The sequence below is a fragment of the Harpia harpyja genome, chromosome 2 (genome assembly GCF_026419915.1).
Source record: "Harpia harpyja isolate bHarHar1 chromosome 2, bHarHar1 primary haplotype, whole genome shotgun sequence".
NCBI classification, from domain to species: Eukaryota; Metazoa; Chordata; class Aves; order Accipitriformes; family Accipitridae; genus Harpia; species Harpia harpyja.
In genome coordinates this window covers 25,329,949-25,352,548 of record NC_068941.1, presented here as the reverse complement: position 1 = coordinate 25,352,548, position 22,600 = coordinate 25,329,949, and the positions used below count along the sequence as shown (strand labels likewise).

At 42.1% G+C, this 22,600-nt stretch overlaps 1 protein-coding gene across 3 annotated transcripts in view; it reads left to right on the top strand.

Annotated features, from left to right (window-relative positions):
• ARHGAP24 (Rho GTPase activating protein 24) overlaps positions 1–22,600 on the top strand; it is a 282,678-nt gene that overhangs the window by 137,639 nt on the left and 122,439 nt on the right. For all 3 annotated transcript variants that reach the window (XM_052773169.1, XM_052773161.1, XM_052773152.1), the window contains one exon: positions 16–103. In XM_052773169.1, coding sequence (XP_052629129.1) covers positions 16–103 — 88 coding nt within the window. The remainder of the gene's footprint in view (positions 1–15; positions 104–22,600) is intronic.

The window sequence follows — 22,600 nt, the reverse complement described above, 5'->3', positions numbered from 1 at the left end:
TTATTTTTTCTTTAGGGTACCATCTTTCTGCCTGGCAACAGAGTAATTGAGCATCCCTGCAATGAAGAAAGTCCAGGAAAGTTCCTTTTTGAAGTTATTCCAGGTAGGATATTCTACTCCATGTAAAAAGTCTTTGCAGTTTTGTTCTCAGTGACAAATGGCCATGTTTGTTCTGCCAGAACAGAAGCTGAAGGTGATTAATGATTCAATTTAATGGGGGTGGGGGAGGTTAATTTAATACTTCCATTCATATTTTTTTCATTCACTTCTGGACAGCTTAGGAAAAAGATGTGGTTTTTATTTGTCAATGTAAAGCATGATTGTTCGTGGCAAGGAGCTGCACCACTGAGTGGCATAGTGACAGTACAAGTGTATTTGGTAATTATTTTACATTATATTGGATGCTATGACATAGTGTGTCCTGTGGTAACAAAGGAATCCATAACTTAACATCAACAGCTTATCAGTATAGCACATGGGCGTGATGACATCAGTACCATCACTTGAGAATGCTCCCTGGTCACTGTGGATGGATAAACAGATTGTAACAACAGCAAGCACTGCTGCTTTGAAGCCCTAAACTTGTTTTCAGTTGTGTTTTTTTGATTGGGTGTTTTTTTAGCTAGGGTGAGATTTGTCTAAAGAACATTACCCTGTCAACTGAGTGGTACTCCTGACTGCATGTATTGCTTAAGTGATTTGTTAGCCTTCTCTTTGCTACCTTGGACTTCCGGAGGGCAGACTTTGGCCTGTTTAGGGGCTTGGTTGACAGAGTCCTTTGGGTGGCAGCCCTGAAGGGCAAAGGAGTCCAGGAAGGCTGGACATTCTTCAAGAAGGAAATCTTAAAGGCACAGGAGCAGGCTGTCCCCATGTGCTGAAAGACAAGCCGATGGGCAAGATGACTGGCCTGGCTGGAACTCAGGGAAAAAACAGAGTTTATGACCTTTGGAAGAAGGGGCAGGTAATTCAGGAGGACTATAAGGGTGTTGTGAAGTTATGCAGGGAGAACATTAGAAGGGCTAAAGCCCAACTAGAACTTGATTTGGCTACTGTGGTAAAAGGCAATAAAAGAAGTTTCTATAAATACATTCACGACAAAAGGAGAGCTAAGGAGAATCTCCATTCTTTATTGGATTTGGGCAGGAAACATAGTGACAAAGGATGAGGAAAAGGGTGAGGTACTTAATGCCTTCTTTGCTTCAGTCTTTAACAGTAAGACCAATTGTCCTCGGGGTACCCAGCCCACCGAGCTGGAAGACAGGGAACAGAATGAAGCCCCCACAGTCCAAGAGGAAATGGTTAGCGACCTGCTACACCACTTAGACAGACACAAGTCTATGGGGCTGGATGGGATCCACCCAAGGGTACTGAGGAAGCTGGTGGAACTGCTCACCAAGCCACTTTCCATCATTTATCAGCAGTCCTGGCTAACCAGGGAGGTCCCAGTTGGCTGGAGGTTAGCAAATGTGATACCCATCTGCAAGAAGGGCCGTAAGGAGGATCTGGGGAACTACAGGCCTGTCAGTGCCAGGGAAGGTTATGGAGCAAATCATCTTGAGTGCCATCACACAGCACATACAGGTCAACCAGGTGATCAGGCCCAGTCAGCAGGGGTTTGTGAAGGGCAGGTCCTGCTTGACTAACCTGATCTCCTTCTATGACAAGGTGACCTGCTTAGTGGACAAGGGAGAGGCTGTGGATATTGTTTCCCTGGACTTTAGTAAAGCCTTTGATACCATTTCCCACAGCATTCTCCTGGAGAAACTGGCTGCTCATAGCTTGGATGGATGTACTCTTAGTTGGGTAAAAAACTGGCTGGATGGTCAGACCCAAATTGTTGTAAATACAGATTCAATGAGGCTAAGTGCCAGGTCCTGCACTTGGGTGACAACAACCCCATACAACACTACAGGCTTGGGGAAGAGTGGCTGGAAAGCTGCCTGGCAGAAAAGGACCTGGAGGTGTTGATTGACAGTCAGCTGAATATAAGCCGGCAGTGTACACAGGTGGCCAAGAAAGCCAACAGCATCCTGGCCTGTACCAGCAATAGTGTGGCCAGCAGGAGCAGGGAAGTGATCGTCCCCCTGTACTCAGCACTGGCGAGGCTGCACCTCGAGTACTGTGTTCAGTTTTGGGTCCCTCACTACAGGAAAGATATTGAGGTGTTGGAGCGTGTCCAGAGGAGGGCAACGGAGCCGGTGAGGGGCCTGGAGCACAAGTGTTATGAGGAGCGGCTGAGGGAGCTGGGGCTGTTTAGTCTGGAGAAAAGGAGGCTGAGGGGAGACCTTATCGCTCTCTACAACTACCTGAAGGGGGGTTGTAGTGAGGTGGGTGTCAGTCTCTTTTCCCAAGTAACAAGCAATAGCATGAGAGGAAATGGCCTCAAGTTGCAGCAGGGGACGTTTAGATTGGATATTAGGAAGAATTTCTTCTTTGAAAGGGTTGTCAAGCATTGCAACAGGCTGCTCAGGGAAGTGGCTGAGTCACCATCCCTGGAGGTATTTAATAGATGTGTAGATGTGGCGCTTAGGGACATGGTGTAGTGGTGGACTTTGTAGTGTTAGATTAACAGTTGGACTTGATGATCTTAAAGGTCACTTGCAACCAAAATGATTCTATTTTTCAACATCCAGTTAGCCCACTATGTTTATTCAATATATTCTGTTAATCCCCATATTACTTTTCAATTTACTGTTCCATTAGGGCTATTTAAAAGGGTAAATAGAGGATAATGTTTATTGAAAGTCACCTCCATGTTCTTGCTCTTAAACCACCTCGGTGTCAAGGCACAAATGTAGTTGTCTTGACTGATGCACAGAGATTTTGATATATTGTAGAGGTGTAAGAAATATGAAGTAGATTTCAAAGCTAAGGAGACGGGTCACTCGCTGGAATTTGCAGATGCAGCTCAGCACAGTGCAGCTTTATTTTTCCTTTCATACGTGGCAAAGAATTTGGTTATGAAAGCTATGTGCAGTAAGGGGTTAGTATGCAAAGAAAGCAAGCATGGTATCTATGAGGTTTGCTTAACACTCACCCCAGCTTGAATCAATCACATTTTAAAAAGTTTCTCACTGTGGTCTGTATCTTTTTCATCTGTTCAAAATGTTGAAAGAAACCTATTATTAACATTGCAAGTCTGGGGTTGACTAAAATCTTGTTTCCATTGAAGATTAAGAGAGTTGTTTCAATTGGAAAAAGTGCTGCTGCTTTTTTTTTCCTCACAGAGCACACAGAATGCTTTCTGACCTAAAATTTCCAGGCAAAATGGGACTTCTAATCAGTCGTTTCATAAATTAAACCTGTATTTCATCTGGATGTTGTAGATGGGAAAGAGAGAAGCTGAGCTTCTGTAGTTGTAGCTGTTGCTGTTATTGTAGTAGGGTCTGTGCCCTACAGCAGTGTTTGTGGAGGGGATAAGAGGAGCAGACAGAAGTGGACTGGCACTGATTTCAGTGATGATCTCTCCTGATAGATGTGACCATGGGAGAAGCAGCAGGTTAAACTAGAAGGCACTGCTGAGGAAGTGCACAAAAGAGGGGTGTTCCCATTTCAAAATGGCTACAATGCCACCTTTGCTGCCACATGACATGTGAAGACATCGATATGAAGGATATTGCTGAAGCTGGTGCTCCGTGTATCCCGATTCATATGACACCTTAATCTGTCTGATAATGCTCACCTTGGGTGTGCTGCTTATGCCTCTGGTCTATGTGAATTTGGCATCGAGTGTGGAATATTTAACTGTAGGTCCGAGATGTGTGTGTGGTGCAGGCACGAAAACCTTCCTGTGCAGCCTTGCAGGCAGCTGTATGGCAGCAGAGGGTCACTGCCTGCATGGGACCTGCCACAGCTGAGCTGCAGAAAGCTCCCTCAGCTACAGCTTGTAATTTTCCCTAACAGGAGGAAATCTGACTGATAACAGGATAGTAGGAAATGGTAATGGAATAAGGCTTGAACAGTCAAACATTTACATTTTGAAGGCAGGCCCTTCTGCCCATGTTCAAGCACCTTCCTCAGATATCACTCATTTTCTGTGTATGGTGCTATCCCAAATACCACTGATGCCTGTGAGATGTGTACAGGACATCTGAAGGTCAGACTGTACTTTGCTGCTGAGTTTGAATGCTTTTACCACAGTACCTGGCTGTTGTCTAAATTGTAGAAAGCCTCCAGAAAATGCAGTGTTTCACCCTGGTTTTAGTACACTGTTAAGTCTCAACCACCATCTGTGTTGCTTCTGCTCGCGTAATTTGACTGTTTATTGCTGGTTTCGAAAGTGTCGGTACCTCTCACTCTATTTTCTTCCAGCCTGAGCCCTTATGTGCCAAGCCTCAGCCTGGGGTCATCCTTCATGCCCAAGTTAAAAAGCCTTGGTCAGCATAGCTGACAGTGGGAGTGCCAGCTGCTGAACTGATGGGCAATGCTGATGGGAGAGCATGATTGCTCTCGTGATTTCCCAAAAATACTTGTTATGCCATCTTTCTATGCAGTCAAGTTTAAAAGTAATTTGCAATTAATTTTTGAGCTGCATTCAATATTTATCTGGAGCCTTCCTGAGCCTCAGGGAGGGGTGTTTTTGGTTTGTTTTGTTTGCTTGTTTTTAATTCTGGGGGGGGGGGGTTTGAACGTGTTTAGGATAGCACCAGTATATTTATTTCCCCCCCCCTTGCTAATAAGCATGCAGCTATAGTGACTTCATACTGGAGCAGTTTTCCTGGTGAGGTATTATGCTAAGGATTCCTGACCAAAAAAAGTTTTTTGGAAATCGGATAGGACATTCATGCCACAGCACTGGTCTTTGGGGGATGAAATTAAAATTGAGACTCAGGGTGGCTGTGGAGGCATCACAGTGATTGTAGAACGATTGTCAGCTGTATGTTAAGCAAAGATGAAGTGAGCTTTGCCACCATCATTGTGTCACTGTTGCTTCTCAAGGCAAGTATTGCCAGCTTTTTGTGATGGAGCTGTTTGTCATCTGTATCCTCTCAGTGACTCAGTATAAAAGTCGGTTTTGTAGGCTGGCAGCAACAAAACTCATTGAGTGTAATAGAGAAAAAATACATTGTAGCCAAGGTTCTGTTTAGTCTTTGTTAGCTTTCATATGAGAAAACAGCTGCATAGCAACAGGATCTATTTGCAGGCATTTTTTTATTTTGTCAGTTTAAATGAATGGTGCGTTAAACGTATGGTGCTGAAGCTCACGCTGCTCTTGGATTCTGTTTTCCCTGTATTAAAGGTTGAAATAAGTTTAATTATAATCCCAAACGCAATAGTGACAAGTCCTCTTTTTGTCTATCATGTCTGTGGGCGGCCTGAAAACTTGTGTGTGTGTTTGTTTATTGGTAATACATGCAAATTATTTTGGGAATGTATGTGGGAGTAGGTTTATACTATGAAACTAATTCTCTGTACACAGCCGTCTCTGAAGATGAGTGAAAGAAATGTGTGTGGAGACAAGTATCTTGCAGTTTTGAATCTGTAATTAAAATACAGATGCCTTTAATTTGCATTTTGAAAACATTCTGTTCATTCCTTAACACATGACATGGTTTAATACTTAAAATTGCTCCTTTTTTTTTCTTTTGCTGTGCTGACGCAGTTAATGTACAGGAGTGAAACTGTCTCCTGTACAGCACAAGGCCCATGCCACACTTCTGTGCAGGAGTTTTCTGTACCGGAGTCAGTGTGACCATGAGGTGACTAGTGATGTCTGTGGTTATTAGCAGCTTCTCTTGCACTTGGAGGGATGCTTCATACTCAACAGAAACCAGAAGAGAGTTTAAATTTATACCTTTTTAATGGGAAATATGCACATATAGAAAAGTTGTGTGATTAGGTTTGTTCAAGTGATTGTGTTTTATTTGCTGATTGTTACTAGTTTTATTTAGAAGATCTCATTCTGTGTATTTGTTACTTTCTAAAGGAAACCTGAGGTTTTTATCTTGGTATGCAGGTGTAACGGGGGAAAGCGTTTATGTTCACACAGAACTGTATCGGGTGACCTAGCTGTGTTTCAGTGAACTAGGTGTCACCCCTAGGTACGGAGATGCAGAACAGAGGCATGTGAAAAGCACCATAGTTTGCATGTGGGGTGGTTCGCAGATGGGGGACTTGATTCCTGCTTAAGTTGAGTTGCTGCACCCCATTTGCACCAGGAGGAGCTGAGCACAGAGATGTGGGAAGCTCAGACTCATCCATTGTTTTTCACACAAGGCTTGAGCATCTTTCTTGGAGTCCCCTGGACTTTCCAAGGGTTGCTGCCTGAAGGCATTTTGAGCGAGGGCAGTATGGAAAGCCTTGCGGTAGGAGCCTGGGGCTTTCCCAGGGATGTCCAGATGGTTGTAGGAGCTCCCAGGACTTGAATCCTCATGTCGTGATGCACTCAGGAAGCACCATCAGTTCAAAATAATCTCGGACTATGTAGGTAATTGTCTAGAAGAGATGATGGTTATTGAATGGGTGAAGGAATGTGCTTCATCATTGACCGGACTTTGATCCTGGAAACTAAACTGCTCATACTGCTACCTCCCCAGTTGCTGTTATTTGAGATCCTTATGTGGTGGCTGATGTCCTGCTCTATGAGAGTGATAATGAATTTTACAGCTTGGCGTCATGGGTAAGAAGCCAGATCACCACTCCAATGGTTTTTCACTATTTGAATGTTATCAAATCATGTATTTCTTCATTCCCTGTCCTGTATTACATGCAGATTTAATGAGAAAACAGCACTGAAGACAAGCTTACTTTCAGGACCGTGTTTTCTAGCATGTGATCTGTTTGCATGCTCTGTTCTAAGGCATGAGTTCCCTAGAGAGACAAATATCCCAAAGATTTCTCTGATGAGTTGTTCAGTTGCATGAGTGTTAATATTTAATTAGTACTGTTTAAACTAAACCATACATTTCCAAATGTTGATCTTCGATATTCCTTGTGGAATCTTTTGCTTGTAAACTTTGTATGTGTGTGCTGTATTTTTCACTATTGGCAGAGTATCATAGTCCAGCACGTGCATTGGTAGTACTAATTTACCAAAGTCTGTTCATTCCTCTAAAAGTATTCTCAGTGCAGCCCCAGGTTATGTGTCTGCAGTGTAAGGCATGGTTTCATTCTTAGGGGTTATTGAGACTGTTAGGAAATAAATGTAATATTTCAGGGAGGTTACTTGTAGTCTCTGCTGCTGCTTTTTTCTGCACTTGCATGCCTGCTGATTTCTTGTGTGTATGGCTCCTGGGTTATCTCCCTTCCCATCAGGGAACACGAGATCTTTTTTGAGTTGTGGATGGTGAAGACTGCAGAAGACAGGAATTACCTTCAGCACTGTACGCTTTCATTTGTTTAAGGTCATTTTGTCAGGTTTGAGAGCTGTAGACAAGAGAACAAGCCCAAACATGTTGCTGAGGAGAATTGCACCATTTTTATTCTGATTTAGATGAGCGCTCTCTGTGCACAATTTTTCTGTACATACATCTTTTCAGAAAGCAGTTTCTCAGTGATGCTATGCAACAGAAGCATTGGTTCCCTTTCTGGTACTAATTGAAAACGGGCCAAACGAATTGCTGCAATGAGACAACTTCTGTTTTTTCAAGTAGAAGTACAGGATATAAATCAAAATAGGACATGTACTTAAAATACTTAAGCTACCTTCCCAAATGCTTCAGCTGGAAAGGATGTCAAACGAAAGTGGTTTCACTGGACTGCCATGTGTGAGCCTGTCTCAGGACTTAGTTTTGATACTCTGGCAGTCTTTACTTCTATGATACTGTTCAAAATTTTGGCTGCTTTTGCATCACAGCTTTTCTTGTAGGAATTATTTTCAGGTAATTTAGAAATCTGCAGTAGGTTTTACAAATTGATGTTAGGAAAGTGCTCCCCAATACTGTTGTGGAGAGTGCCCTACAAAGTATTTTTGTTTTATTTTGGAGGACTTGAGTTGTTGCTGTTCACAGCATGTTTGAATCTCATTTTTCTGGCATGAAATTCTTATGCTGTGCTTTCTCAGAACAGTGAGCAGTATTTCATCAGGGTTCTAGGCTGACTTTATGGACTTGTGAAGTCTTTGACTACAGAGCATTTCCCAAAAGCCTGTGGCTTTATTAGAGAATCTCTGCAAGGGATTGAAATATTAATTCCCAGAACTTTGAAACTGTTAAAATTATTTTTTCATTAGTCAGAAAAAAAGAGGTGTCCACAGGCCTTTTTCTTTATTTCTTTATGTCTTTAATTGCATACCATATGGTAAATGAAGTTTCCTGCAGATTAACTGTTCTGGTAGGGAGCATGAAGTGGATTTGAGGGGGGGGGGTGTTTAAGCTTCCTTTACATAAAAGGTTGGATAATAAACTATTTTGCTTCTACTGCTGCAATAGGCTTTCACTCCTCAAAGCTTAATGAATTTTTTAGTTCCAAACGACGATGTTACTGCGTTTCTGCAGGACAGCTATCTTATATTTAAGTCAGCTTAGATTTGCTTAGGTCTGCGCACCCATGTCAGGTGAGTCAGGAGGGATCTGTTTTGCATATGTGTATGTCACATTGATTTCACTGTCGGTAAACAGGCCCTTTAGCCTCCACAAGTGTGTTGTGAGGTTTGAGAAGATAAATGGCTGCCAGTATATTGTAAAGTTATTAAAAACTCTCCAGTTCCTTGTTGATACATAGTGCTTAGCAGATTAAGCCCTTCGAGAGTTTCGCCATGAGTTCTCAAACATCTGAAATTGGAAGGCTGCATAAGGTGATAATTCTTGTCACCTACTGATTGGCTGCACTTTTAATTAAGGGTCCGTGAAGGCCTGGAAAACATGGATTTGGTAAGTTCACTTGCATTTTTTTCCCTAAGGCACACAAGTAAGACAAAACAGGAATTACAGATAAATCTTTTTTGGCTAAACAAGCAGTTTTCTTCATAGTGCTCCCATGAACCTTAACAGGTTGGATACCAGATACTCACTGTAGCTTCTAGTTCAATATTCTTCTCTTCTAATATCAATACTTTGCAGTCCTAGAAGTCATATGACAGCAGGACTTCTGTGGGATGGGAAAGGCTGGACTCTACAGTGAGGCACCACACAGGGCAGATAATTAGCTGACATATTTGACTGTGACTGGTATAATTCAACGTGATGTCTTGGGGATGGAAATGTTTTAGAAGGTTTTGAACTCTGTTGTTTTGAAGTAGAACTGTTTGTTTTCTGTAAAGATGTAGCCTTGTGAGAAATAAGGGGCAAGAGCTCTCTGCCTTATCTTCTCAGGTGTAATTTCCATGTCCAAGGTGAGGATACACCCACACGTAGCTTTCCTTGAAGGCTTAGCAGAGCGTTAGGAACACAATGCACTAAGCAAATTCCCTTCTCTTGACTTCAGGAGAAAATTGTGTATTGAGAGGTTTCCTGCCCTGCTGCAAAACATGCTTTTCCATAGCACACGTGTGCACACACGCGAGCACTGAGGTACTCTCTCTACCTTTGCTGTCGTGCAGATGCTCTGTATTCCCTTCACCATCTACATGGCTAGCACAAAAATTGATTCCCTTTTCTTCATGATATAAAACCCAAAAATGAAGTGTTAAACCAGTCAGCTGCTTTGACTTGTTCCCTGCACTGAATTCCTATCTCCTCCTGGTGCAACCCCGGTGGATTTAATTGGTGCTGCCACAAAGATGAATGCCTTCCCCTGCATGCGCTGACAGCCAGCAGTGCCTCTTCATTAGTTGTCAGGAGCACAGGACCTCAAAGGCATTGCTTATACTGCCAACTGAACTAATTGTACCTCTGATATCTTCTGGAGGGAGCAGGCAGGCTGTTTAATCAAATGGGCACCAGCCTTACTGGACATAGGTATCTCCATGTAATGCTATATTGTGCTAAAGCAGCTTTGAGCGCTGCTTGTTTCCTATTGAAGATCTCCTGAACACATTGCCATCCTTATTAACAGAGTGATTTCTCAAAAAAGTATTTGGTAGGGAGCCACCTCTCTGCATGTGGATGCACTGGCAAGCTCTGTCTCGTTCTCGTCCTTCAAAGGAAGCTGTAACAACTCTAAAGTGTTGGGTTTTTTTTTAAGTGACCCTTGGAAATGCATGGAGTCAGCGAGCCAGATAAATGAAGCTGGCTGAAGCTTTGCTGCTTGTTTCTCACAAGGTTAATGGTGAGGGCTCAGCGGGAATGAACTCCTTTCCATCTCGAGCAGCAGCTCTCATGATGCGCAAATATCTGATGTGCCCATAAAAGGTTTGCCTCCTTCATAGTTTTTAGAAAAGCAAAACCCAAATCATCCCCAGTCCTACATCCCTGAGAAATGAGATGGCAGGTCACGCCATCAAGCTGTTGTGCTGGCACCATAAAATCTGCTAATTTCAAGCTCAGTTCCCTACAGGTCAATGCATGTAATATCCCTCTTAACCATGTTTTTTATGCCTTTGTTGTCACGGCTACTGAACAACACTGGGGGAAGGCACCAAGTTCAAGATACCTGCTTTTTTTTCCAGTTCCAGCAGTGACTCCTTCCGTGACATTGGACCAAGTACTACCTCTCTGTGCCCTCGTGTCCATACATATTTAATTGAGATGATACCTGCATCCTTGTGAGAGGTACAAACCTTGCAAATTAATGATGTTATGGAAGTGTAAATGTGAACTAGTGATAGCCAGCAAGAAGTTTTTATAACCTTTTTACTGGGGGTTTGGGGGAGAGGGGCAAGACCAGGATTGTGACATGTACTTGCAGAGTGATGAGTAGTTTTGCCTCCTCTCCTTTATATGGAAGATCCCCTCATGATATCGCATCTGTTTAAAGATCAAGATTGGTATGACTCAGTCTTGGGCTACTAAAGAACTACCAGAAAATGTCCTGTTTATCCTGGAAGGGGAGATGGGGCACATTTTGCCATTCAGAAGATGCAGTCCCTTTTCTGGTAGAACTCCAGTACTTGTATCTAGCATAGAAGAGCCTGCAATAGCTGATTTAAACATTATTTCTTTAATTATAGAAATACTCATTCATAGATATATTTTTTCAGCCTAAAATTAATCTGATAGAAATTATAGCAGTTTAGGCCATCTGCTTTTAAAGCTGAAGAAATTAAATCTAGATGCAAGAACTATTTAAAAGAAAAATAAAAAAGAGCCTTTTCTAAATGTCTTCTCTGGGGTTTGCGGCATGTGCAGAGCAGACAAATTATCCTCACTCATATGGCTCAGCTGTGTAACTCTGAAGTTACTGAAACATGAGCCATCACAAATTTTCATATATAAACCCTTGAATCCCTTCTGGTTTTGTCAACAAGTAGATTATCGGTTAAAAGTGTGCGTATTTATATTAGAAGTAGTAGTAATATTGCCTGCTTTCTGAATGCTGTTTCCTAGTTATGGCCTATTTTGCACTTCTGAAAACTCCTGCACACTTGTAGCTTTCATTTTCTATCCTGTAAAGCAATTCCACTTACTTTTCAATCATCTGTTCTCAGTGGCATTAACTTCATGTGGCTGAAGACTGCACAGACTCTATAAAAATTTTGAATGAGTGCATTTTCTTTGCCTGCCTTTGCCATTACTCAAGCATGGTATATAAAGCTGAAGTTAGAAAGTTATTTTTCACTTGTGTCTTTTAATTTAGAAGCAGACTGCTTTTATTGGCCCTGCTTAACACGTGGTGCATGTGATCTGATTTGTGTTTGCTCCATAGATTAAGTTAGCAATATCGTTCATTTGGACGAGCTTCTCTGTGTGACCCACTGGTGTCATTCTGGAGGTCATCTGCTACATACAAGACTTTGGGACATAATGGCGATGGCATCTTTAAAAACTTAGGTGGCATAAAAGCAAACTTAGAGGTTGAGTTTGTGGTGAATGTCTTCCACCATCGGTGTACCTGTACACCAGATTTGCTCTTAGTGAGGATGTAGCTCACGTTTGAGGACATTTGAGGACATGGTTTATTCCCACCCTATTTTAAATGCCACCAGTTGTAATCACAGCAATGATGAGATTTTTTTTTCTCTGTCTCGGCACTGCAGCTGGCACTGGAGCTTGACGATCAATATTGATGTTGGCAAATGGCTTATGTAGTGCCAGACATGCAGAGGTAGTTCCCATGAAGCCAGGTGGTCCGTGGGAAGTGAAGAAAGTAACACAAATGAGAGCTTGTTGCTCTAACAATTTTTGATAGTGATTTGGGGACCAAATGCAGGAGGAAGGAGCAATATTGGCTTTTTCCATTGTTCTGCTATGGTGTGAAGGAATTTCCTGAGCTTTGATAGCGCAGACTTTGCAGGGCTGAAGGTAAATCACACCCCAACTGTATGGCTTGAATGAGTTGTGAAGCTACAATAGGTCTTCAGCAATGTCTGTGTTTAGGTCCATTAACTATATGCTATGGACACACCATTTTGTTTGCCAATACAAAATCATGTGTGTTGATACTTTTGGCATTCTCTGGTGTGTACATAAAAACTTTGTCTCAAAAGAAACAAAATGCGTTTTATCTTCCTAACTACAAAAGTAGTCTGAACAGCATCTTTGACAGCTACTAGCTTAATTTTTTTAGCTTCGTGTATGTCCCTCTAGTGGCGACATCAAAAAGTCTAGTGAAGTAATAGATGCACTTCTGTGTTGGATACCCTGTTCAGGGCTTCAATTTTTAGCTTGTTTCCTGTCAGCAGTATCCTTGGCAGATCATGAAGCACAGCTTGAAACTTAGATTCCCAAACAAATTCTGTGAAGTGGAAAGACACAGTACTGGGAAGAAGCAGAGGCAGTGGTAACTCAAGCTTTTTGAGAATAGATTTTCCTAAATATCCACATTGCTGATGTTATTTTGATGAATTGTGATAATGATTACTTCGCTGTCTACCACTGCTCACAGAATTGAGGATCCATCAGCTTTAGTCAACATACAAAATTTTATGATAAGATCATAATGTTTTTATTACAGTTGCTTGTGTGCACTTTCTGTATTTCAGTTGTTAAAAGATGATCTGTACTTGATTACACTAAGTAATGAAAATAGCATTGTAGGAAGAAGTGCAACAGAAATGTTATGGCAGGATGCTCCAAAGTATAGGCATTCAAGATATCGTTATCAGCTGGGGTGTTCTGTAGTACAGATGTCTGCTGGTCTTCAGCAATAACAGTAATAACGAAATTCCCATGCTCGTTGTCATTTTCAGCAAGAACCTCTGCAGATGCGAAAAGTAAATCAATTAAAACGCATATACCTCCTCTGTCAAATAGCTGGTGGTATCCTACCTAAAATGGCAGGAAAGACAGAGAGTAGGTGACTTGCCTGAAGCTGTCTGGAAAGCCGGTGGCTGAGTCTGAAGGCAGAGCTCACCTCCTTGGTGCACCAAAGAACTTGTGCCCCCGATGGGGGAAGCAAAAGTATGCAGGCAAGTGAGTTTGTGAAACCCTCTCATCTCTGAAAGTAGTCAGAAATGCAAGCTCCATTTGGATTAGAGGATGGTTTAGCCAAACATCCTCAAAATATGGTACTTCCTAGTGCCTAGGTCAACTGAGTAGAAATCGGATTATTTTCCTAAAGTTTAGAGATCTTAAGGTAGTTGTGCTTCATGTTTTCTCATGTGCTTGGGGTGTTGCTGCTTGACCTAATCCTCCACCCTGTTGGCTGTGGCGGTAAGAGGCTCACAAGTCCTTTGCTCTTCATCCAGTCCTTCTGCAGGCTCTTTCATCTTCCCCCTTTTCCATTACTGTTGCTAGGGGAACATTGATCCTGATTTAAAATAAAGTGTCATCTTTCTTCTTTTTCAGCCTTGTATTATTAGAGGAGTGGGACCAAAGTTTTTAAGCCCATGGTGAATGCAAGGACCTTGCTTGTTTTTGCTTCTTCAGCACAGGTGTCAAATTTAAGGCTGAAAAGCAGAATTTCTACCTCCTATCTGCCAGTTTCACAGTTACATCATGTACTAGTACATGGTGCTGATTTGTTACTCAGCATGGTAAAAGTTGGGTTAGGCTGACTCCTTCCCTTTGACAGGGAAGAAAAACCTTTCTGTGGGATGTGAATGTCTTTGCCCAGGGTAACGTTGTCTCATCTCTCCTCATGGAGTCATAGCTTGTACTGCTACCTCTGGAGATGGAAATCTCTGCTAATTAAATGGTGTATCTTTTATAAAGCTAATGGGCAAAACTGGTTGTGAAATCTTGATCTTCCATGCTGTATTTCAGATCTCTGCTATATTCATAACTTCAGTGAGAGGTTAGCTTTTATTTTCTGGAAGAAATAACAAGGAGGAACATGTGATTGATGTATGTTTGTGAAGAGAGAGCTTCAAAATACAAGTGCAAGGTTGACTGTCAGGTCTTAATGAAGCTGGTCTACAGTTTAGATGATGCTTAATGAAGGAATAATGTCAAGGAGCAGTGCTTGATGGTATTATGTTGACTCCTGCTGCAGACCAAACAGTCTCTCCCGTGGGAGGAGAAGGGCTACTGCTCTGGGTTGAAACAAGCTGTACCCGGTAGCCAATGTTCCTGCTCCCTGGTGTGCATTGCAGGCGGTACATGTCCGGGGGCAGCCTGCCCTTTTGTCCATGCGCTGGCTGTGTGGAGCCAAGGCCGGCAGGAGGATCCGCTCTGCAAAGGGCTTCTTTCAGGGCAGTTACGGAAAATGTGACAGCCTCGTCAGCCAGTCTGCTGCATGCCAACATGGAGGAGGGAGAAGGAAAACACCCAGGGAAGGGTGATCTTTGTGGCTTGCCAACTGCAGCGCTGCAGCTACAGGGTCTGGGGGGAAGATGCCATCTGCTACCATTTGGCACGACTCGGCTGTGAGAGCACAGAGCGTGTTATTGTCCTCGACCTTGGCGGAAGGAGCTGGCAGCGTGCCCACTGGGCTGCTGTCTTCGGCAAGAGATAGGAGCAGGAGGGCTGTGGTGGTAAAATAGCAACTGCCTCTGTGCTGTGCATGCTGCAATGGTGTGAGTGCTGGGGGAGAGGGATTGGGGGGTGCCTCGGACACTGCATGCCTCTGCTCCTGCTGCAAAAGGACACGCTTCACCAGGAGTGAGTGGGTCCTGCTTGCCCATGGGGCCAGCAAGGCGCTCCCAAACCGTGGTGGAATAATGTGCCTGTCAAGGACAATAACACCATTAAAGCTCTTAGTAATGTTAGAGGGGTAATAACAGGAGGTTTACACAGGCTGATGAGAGAATGAGCTGGCTCAGTGGAGACCTTGCTGAACTTGGATAAACATCCCCAAACAAGATTAGCCATACCAGGGGCTGGTTTCCTTCAGAAGGACAGGGCGCCTGCAGCTTCATGCCTTACTGTCATCTGAGTGTGGACCTCATTTTCTAGGGACAGAGAAGAAGAGAGCAGGGCCTTAAGGAAAACTGCCTAAACCACCAGGTACGTCTTTGCTCAGAGAACAAAATACTAACATCTCAGCTGTGGGAACAAAATGGTGCAGAGGTGGGAGAGTGTACTTTTAGCAGCGGGCAAGCCAAATGGTGAAATCAAGGTATGAGAGACAATAATGGTTGGAGCTAAGGAGAATGAATAATGGAATTAAACAGTGGGCTACCAAAAAGGCATATAAAGGGGAGTGTTTCTATCAGGGGACCATGAAATAATTTGGGCCATACCCTTGTTATTTCCTTATCAATGGAAAGTCAAGTTAAGCTACGGTAAAGGCAAAAGAATAGTCATAGTATAAAACTTGTTCATGGAAGGCGTTCATGCATGTGCATGCTATCTGTCCATTTCCAGTATTGCAGAGGAGCACTTCCGAAATGGTGAAAGACAATCCAGGCAAGGAGAGCAGCCTGTAGATTGTTATGGGCCTGTGATGGATAAAAGTGCGTTTAGCTTCCATCTGTTCCATTTTGGATGATGCCGATAGAAGGGTCATAGCTTTGGCAGTGATGGATATTTGAAACCATTGCAATTTTTAGCTGTTCCAAAATTTTTCCCCTTCTCTTTATTGGACATCTATTTGTCTGTTTGGTATGTATTGCCAAATACACTGCAGGTGGTGATTAGCTACAAGTGTTAGTGAGGCTTTCCTTGCTGTCTCTCCCTCTTCCACTGCTGCGCTTGGTACAGAAATAATGGGGAATGGGAATAGTTAGGGATATGTTTTGGCACATTGCAGGTAATTGTAATTTTGCTTTCCTGGAATTATATGCATAATTACCTTCCAGTTTATGTTTATGAAATATTATTACAGCATGAGTGTAACTTGAAAGTAATAAAGAACCTAGATGTTCAACTATAGTGCAATACAAGTAATGCATTACTTGCCAAATACAGTATTTTCTGTGATTAGTGAAATGTAAACATTTATCTCATTTTTTTGTACATCTGTGCTGCCTTGTGATTAAAAAAAGGCATCGAGGTGTGTCTCACATAATTCTGCTTTAATTAAAAATAAAAATGTATTGTGAATATGTAAAATAGTGCACCACACATAATTATAGCACTCAGTGGTTCTTCCTGGAAAGTGGCAAGAGATCATCAGCGTGGGCACATAGGAGAGCCCAGGATGCTACTTTAGAAAGTTGTCATTATGGCAGGAGCTGGGCCCATAGACAAGCATGTCCTCCCTCCAGAGGTTCTGTCTGTGTTTCCCTAGAGGTAATCCATGTGGATCGAAGAGCAGGATTTTGCCACAAATTATTGCAAATCCATTTATTGTGGTTCCCTATTATTAATCTTCATAAATTTTTGTGATACCTAACCAGCCTTTACTTCAAATGCTGTAATTGCTCTGTTGACTCCAAATGCATGTTTGGGATTGTCATTTAAAAGCCTTGTCAAAGGTGAGTTAGACTTCAGTGCACTAAAACCCATTTAAAGAATCACCAAAGGCTTTTTACATGTCAGTCTTTTTAAAGCCACGTAGATTTGCAGAGAAGTGGGCTCTCTTAAATAAGGTGCTGTAATAGGTGTATGTGTATATGTTGATTTACTGTGTTTTGAGTACAGCTTCGTCCACACATGCAGATGATGGGAGAAGAAAAATGTGAAAGTCATTTTCCACTTGAAAGTGTTTTTGATCTCTGGGGCTCCTACGTACCTCAGTGATAAAACCATAATTCAGATATGTTTGGCAGAGAGTGTCAACACTGGAGCTGGGATAACTGAGGTTTACGTTCTCAGTACCATTAAGTACTGTTGGATCTGCAGCTGGTTTTTTAATGCATCAGCTCTCTTTTAATTCCTTTTCTGTTTTAACAGCATCAACTACATATCAACATGTTATTTAAAATAAATAGACAGAGAATACTCCCCTGGAAATGCCCTGAAGATTCGTTCATGTTCGTAAGTTGCCTTGTGCCAACAAAGGCTGGGGAAGAGATTTAATAAGGCTTTTATTCCATAGTAATTAAATGTCTGACTGGTGACACCGTAACTCCACAGATTAAATTGCTGTGTGAAAAGATATAATCTGTCATGCAGAGATGCACATTAGTAGTTACTAGGGCTGGATGGCACATGTGACACCCCCTCAAACAGTGTTAGCCCTTGGTTGAGTCCCTGCACCTGAAATAGAGGCAGTAATGCATAATGCTTTTTCTAAGGTGTTTTGCGCTTCTTAGTCTGTAAGTGAAACTGAGACAAGTGTAATGCTACTGAGTTATGTGAATTTGAACTTAAAACTGTCATTTTAATTGGTCACCATCCCTGTTACTTCATGTTTTTTGATTATTGCTTTTTTTAATATATCAAAGTTGTTTTTATTTTCTAAAGCAGGTAGTTAATGCAGTTCAGTGTCCAACTAAAATCTCTACCAAAAGCATTTGGACAATTTCAGCCTCGATGTAGCTGGAGTACATGCTTGGAGGTCTGTTGTACTTAACCTGCTTTTGTTTCTGAAAGAATAGGTAAAGATTAAATACTGCACTGAGCTTTTCATCTTGCCCTTTCCTCCTTCAGTGGTGTAACTTGCTGCAAAGAAAAATACCAAGGTTTTGTACAGAATTCATGTTCCCTCTAACAGTAATGTGAAAATTGCTTTCTGTGAATTGATGGTAAGATCAATGTTACGTGGAGTGTGTGGCAGTTCTTTTAGTGGTTGTTTTGCTAATTTATATACTTAAGTGATTAATCTTGGCCAGCTCTTAAACAAAATGAGGTTTAAATCTAATCTGGATTTTTGTGCATCTGAGGCAGTGATGCCTGACCTCTATCTGTGCTCCACAGCAATATTTTGTTCTGCAGCGTGACAAAGAACTCCTCTCCTAATTTCTGCTACTAAACAGGCCTACTGAATAGTTTGTCTATGCTTAAAATTGATCTAAATACTCACAGATCAGCTCCTCCAAATCCATTTATTCCTTCTGCTGAGGTGGGTGACAAAGTAGTATATAAAGACCTCTTGAATGTAAAGATCTTGTAAACAGGCTGAACTCTGCCCTGATATGGTGCCAGGCAATTAGCTGAGGGCACCGCTTGTTTGCTGCTGCTTCCAATTTACTTCAGATTTTGTATCCTGTGGCAGCATGCAGTGGTATAGTAGCCAGGCCTTTAGCTGTTCCTGTACTCGGTGGCTTTTTCCAGCTCTCTCTTTGTCCTGCCAAGGGAAAGAATTGCAATCCCGTTTTCACCCCTGATGAGCCTTTGCTTCCTCTTTCCTACATCTTCCTGCCTTAGAGCTAGCTGTGTTTCTACCATGGCTGTGGTCTCAGAGTTTGCAATGTCAGTCCTGTCCTTGCCACTCCACATCCCAGTTACCGTTTGCAAACCACCCGGGTCTTATTGATCAAAGTCTTCATGCAGCCTCACAAAAAATCTTGCTCCTGAAAGTCTCGCCATGGGGGCACACGGGCAGGACTGGAAAGGGTGTTGCCCCATCTTTCATTGTCAAGGGCCAGTTAGTGTCAGCATGTACAAAGTCTGATACCATTGAGAGTCCACTGGTTTTCAGGAAGACCTTAAAATCAAGGAAATTTTATGATCCATGCAACCATGAGGTTAATGAAGTTAATGTTTCATTTTTATTGCCTATGATGTACTGTGCTGGGTAACGCAAGCCAAGTGCGTGGCAGTGCTGCCCTCTGCAGCCTCCCGCTTTTGTGGCCACAGTGGTTGTGGGGAGCTGTTTTAGGGCAGCCCTACCCAGGTAAGGCTGGGAAGTTACCCACCCTCAGCAAGGGCACCTTAATGCTCGCTCCTTCTATTGTCACCCTGCTAATGTGCTTTTCGATGGCACACTATTGTACGCCCCAGTCAGCCTTTCCCGTTGATGTTAAGCAAGCCGAACTTTCCAACTTTTCCTGGGATGCTCTAAGCTTTAGCCCATGTTAATGATGCTCCCAGTGTCTGCGTAGACATATGCAGCAGAGCTAGTGGAGTGACTTGACATGTGGTGGGTATGGTGAGTAGGTACCCTTACACACAGTCACAGCTGTGTTTTGCTCCCTATTCATCTCTGAAAGTTTGCACTTTTTGTGCCTGTTAGCAGTTCTGGCAGCCCATGGCAAGAACTTACTGCTTTATAGGTGGCGTTTTTTGTGGAGTACAGTTCTTTGATTGGAAAAAAAAATATTTTGGCAAAATAGGTACGATGTCCTTAGCACAGTTGTTTGTTCATTTGTCTGGTCTGTGCATTAGGATGATGTTTTGAAGAAGAGGTTGGATTTCTATGTATTTTTCATAGCAGTAATTTTGAGTGGGCTGAAGAAGAGTGGTTGGATCCATTGAGATAACTTTGAAAAAAGCCAAACAATATTTTCCTGCTCTATTTTTGTTTCTGTATTGGATAATCAAGTCTGTCTAATTCATTCAATGTCTCATGTGAGCAAAGAACATGGTATTCTGTCACCAGATACACTTGGTCGCCACACCTCTATTTGCTGATATATGTAGTTATAGTGCATATTTGTCCTACTCGACTTAATCTGCCTCATTCAGATAGAGATGCTCTTCTTCAGGTTGAAAGTTTTGTGTTTAGACTTATTTACAGTGTCTAAGCGAATTGAAGTCATCCTGCATTTTCTTCATTGTAAGTGAGGAGAGAGTTTGGTCTTAGTGTAATTCAATTTAAACTTATCCCAGCAATGTAGTTAACTTACTAACAAATTATGCAAAGTTCCATAGTTGTGTGTATGATGACTTGGAAGAATTGAGCCAAGCTCGACTTTCAAGCTGGGAAATTCAGTTGTAATCTATCTGGCAGCTTCTCACTGCATGTTTCTCAGCAGAGTCCTACTCTTGACTTTACTATTGTCATTTTTTTCTGTGTGACTATTTTATGTCCAGAAATCAAACATGAGCAATAATAATCTTTTTGGGAAGCCAGTAGGGAAACTCCAGAGATATGTTAAATTTAGCAAGTTGAAATGATCAAGTCATCAGGCTTGCAGAACCAACGCAGGATGCTGACTATGATTTTGATATTGACTTTATTGTTCTGTAGTCTGAGTTGCGAGTAATGCCCAGCTGACAGAGGCAGAGAAACATGTCTTTTGGTAGCCAAAATAAAACCATGATGCTGTGTGCTGGAAAGAAAAGGAGGGATTGATCCCATGCATTATCAGCTGTGTAAAACTTAGTGTGTCTTGGCTCTTCCAGCAGCTTACCTGCCAAGGTGAATCATCCCATTAAAAAGTCTCCACTGAGTACGAAGTAGCCTGAACAGATGGAGGGATTTTCATGGGCATCCTTAGATGTTGTATCAGGTCCTGGAAGCAAAATTGGCAAGAAAGTAAAGGCAATGAATTCTTAATAGAATTTCCCACTAGTGTAATCCCAAAGCTGACAAGTTATGACAGGCAGCAGGTGAATGTGTACTTGAGGATAGATTGTTTTGCCTCTGTCTTGACAGGCATATAAATCTGTCTTCAATTAATATATATATATTACAAGAAGAGAAGTAAATATGTAAACAGTTTCTTCAATTTGCATTTAAATTACAAATAATTTTGAAATTAAAATCCCCACTGATTTGTGCGAGCAAGAAGTTTTCATGTATGAATCTAAGTTTAAGTTTCAGTGGGCTGTTTGCTTTCTCCTCACTTGATTTATATAAAATGCTTTCAATTGCTTTCCTGGCAGGCAGTTGTACTCCAAAATGCTCTCTATGCTGTCTTGTAACTAAAAAGAATAGCTTAGTGATACCATGCTAATGACTCTGTAGGCATTTTGTTGTCCAGGGCTACTTGAAAATTGGAGAGCATTTGAGTTAATATAGGAGCTGCTGTAACAACTAGGGTATAAAGAAAAGCTTAGTTCTGGCTGCTAGACTGAATTTTCAGTAAGCATTGGCAGACAACAGGTATAAAACCCAATTAATCCCTACGTACAAGAAAAAAATCAAGGTAATCAGAAAAAGCCCACCTCTCTGGAAGGTGCCAGCAGTTCAGCCATATAGCAGATGGAAGTAGTTAATGGAATATAAGTACAAGAATTAAAAAACATACTAAGAAAAAAATATAGAATCAGATAGTATTGAAGTGGATTCTTGAAAAATCATACATATAAATGCCATAAAGCTGCTAAATTAACTCAAATTTATAGGCTGAACTATCCTTTTGTGTTGTGAACAGTAGTCAAATGGAAGATTATGCATGCTCTTCCTTCATGTTGTGTTTTCATAAATTGCCATCATCCCTTGCATCCCCTTGGAAAGTAACTGTTGTTTCTGAAATTGAATAGGCCATATTTCCTCTCTAGGGAACAGTCCTCTCCTGTTCTTGAAGGCTCTCAGAGATTTGAAAATGAGCTCTAAAACTGTGGTGTTAGAAAAATTCTCCTGAAGTACAACACACTTCAGATTTTCTTTCCATCTGTGATGTGTCCTGACAAGTGGTGTTCTTTTAAGGGGGCTGTCCTGCTTGTGTTGCTGCTCAACAGATTGCCTTCTGAAATTGCTCTCAGCCTCAACATGCAGCTCTCCCACCTCTTCCCCTGCTTTGAGGATGAGTGCAGGAGAGCATGGAGGCTTCTAAAGTGTAATGTAAATACTGTTTCATAATTGCCAGAGTTTAGGCTAATGACCGGCAGTGGGAATGAAGCCAACACTGGCTCATGGCGCACAAATTGCTATGCCAAAACAGAGTGCCAAACCAGATTTTTCCATTACTTTCTATGTCTGTGTCTTGTAGGACTCTCTTCATCTAGGTCTCTCTAGGGGATGCTGGAGAATACGGTTTCTCAGCTCTCAGCCATGTTACAGCAGCTATTCTGCTAAGTATCTCCAGAAGCAAGGTCTCTGACAAGTGCCAAATGCTCTAGGCTTCTGGTCCTCTGCTCGGCACTAACGTGTCTGAATTCTGGAGCTTGCAGTGGCCTGCCCACTTCAGTGAGTCCTGGCACGGTTAGCAAGCCAAGATGCAGCAGTGTCCGTGAGGGTCACAGCAATCATCTGCAGGCTTTTAAAAGGGTGAAGGGTAAATTTGAAATGGTATTTTTGACTGGATTAGAAATACCCATTCTCGGTCCTGAAACAGTGCTTGTAACTCATTGCCATAATCTTTCTGTTAGTGCTAAGAAAAAGCTAGACTTACTGTTTTGCACAGAAGTGTCCATGCACAAGAGAAATGCTGCGCACTGTGGTTACAGCATTTCTGTGAATGACTGTACTATGTGAATATAGATTCTTCACCTAGGATGTGTTGTGACACATGGAGATAATTCAGAAAAGC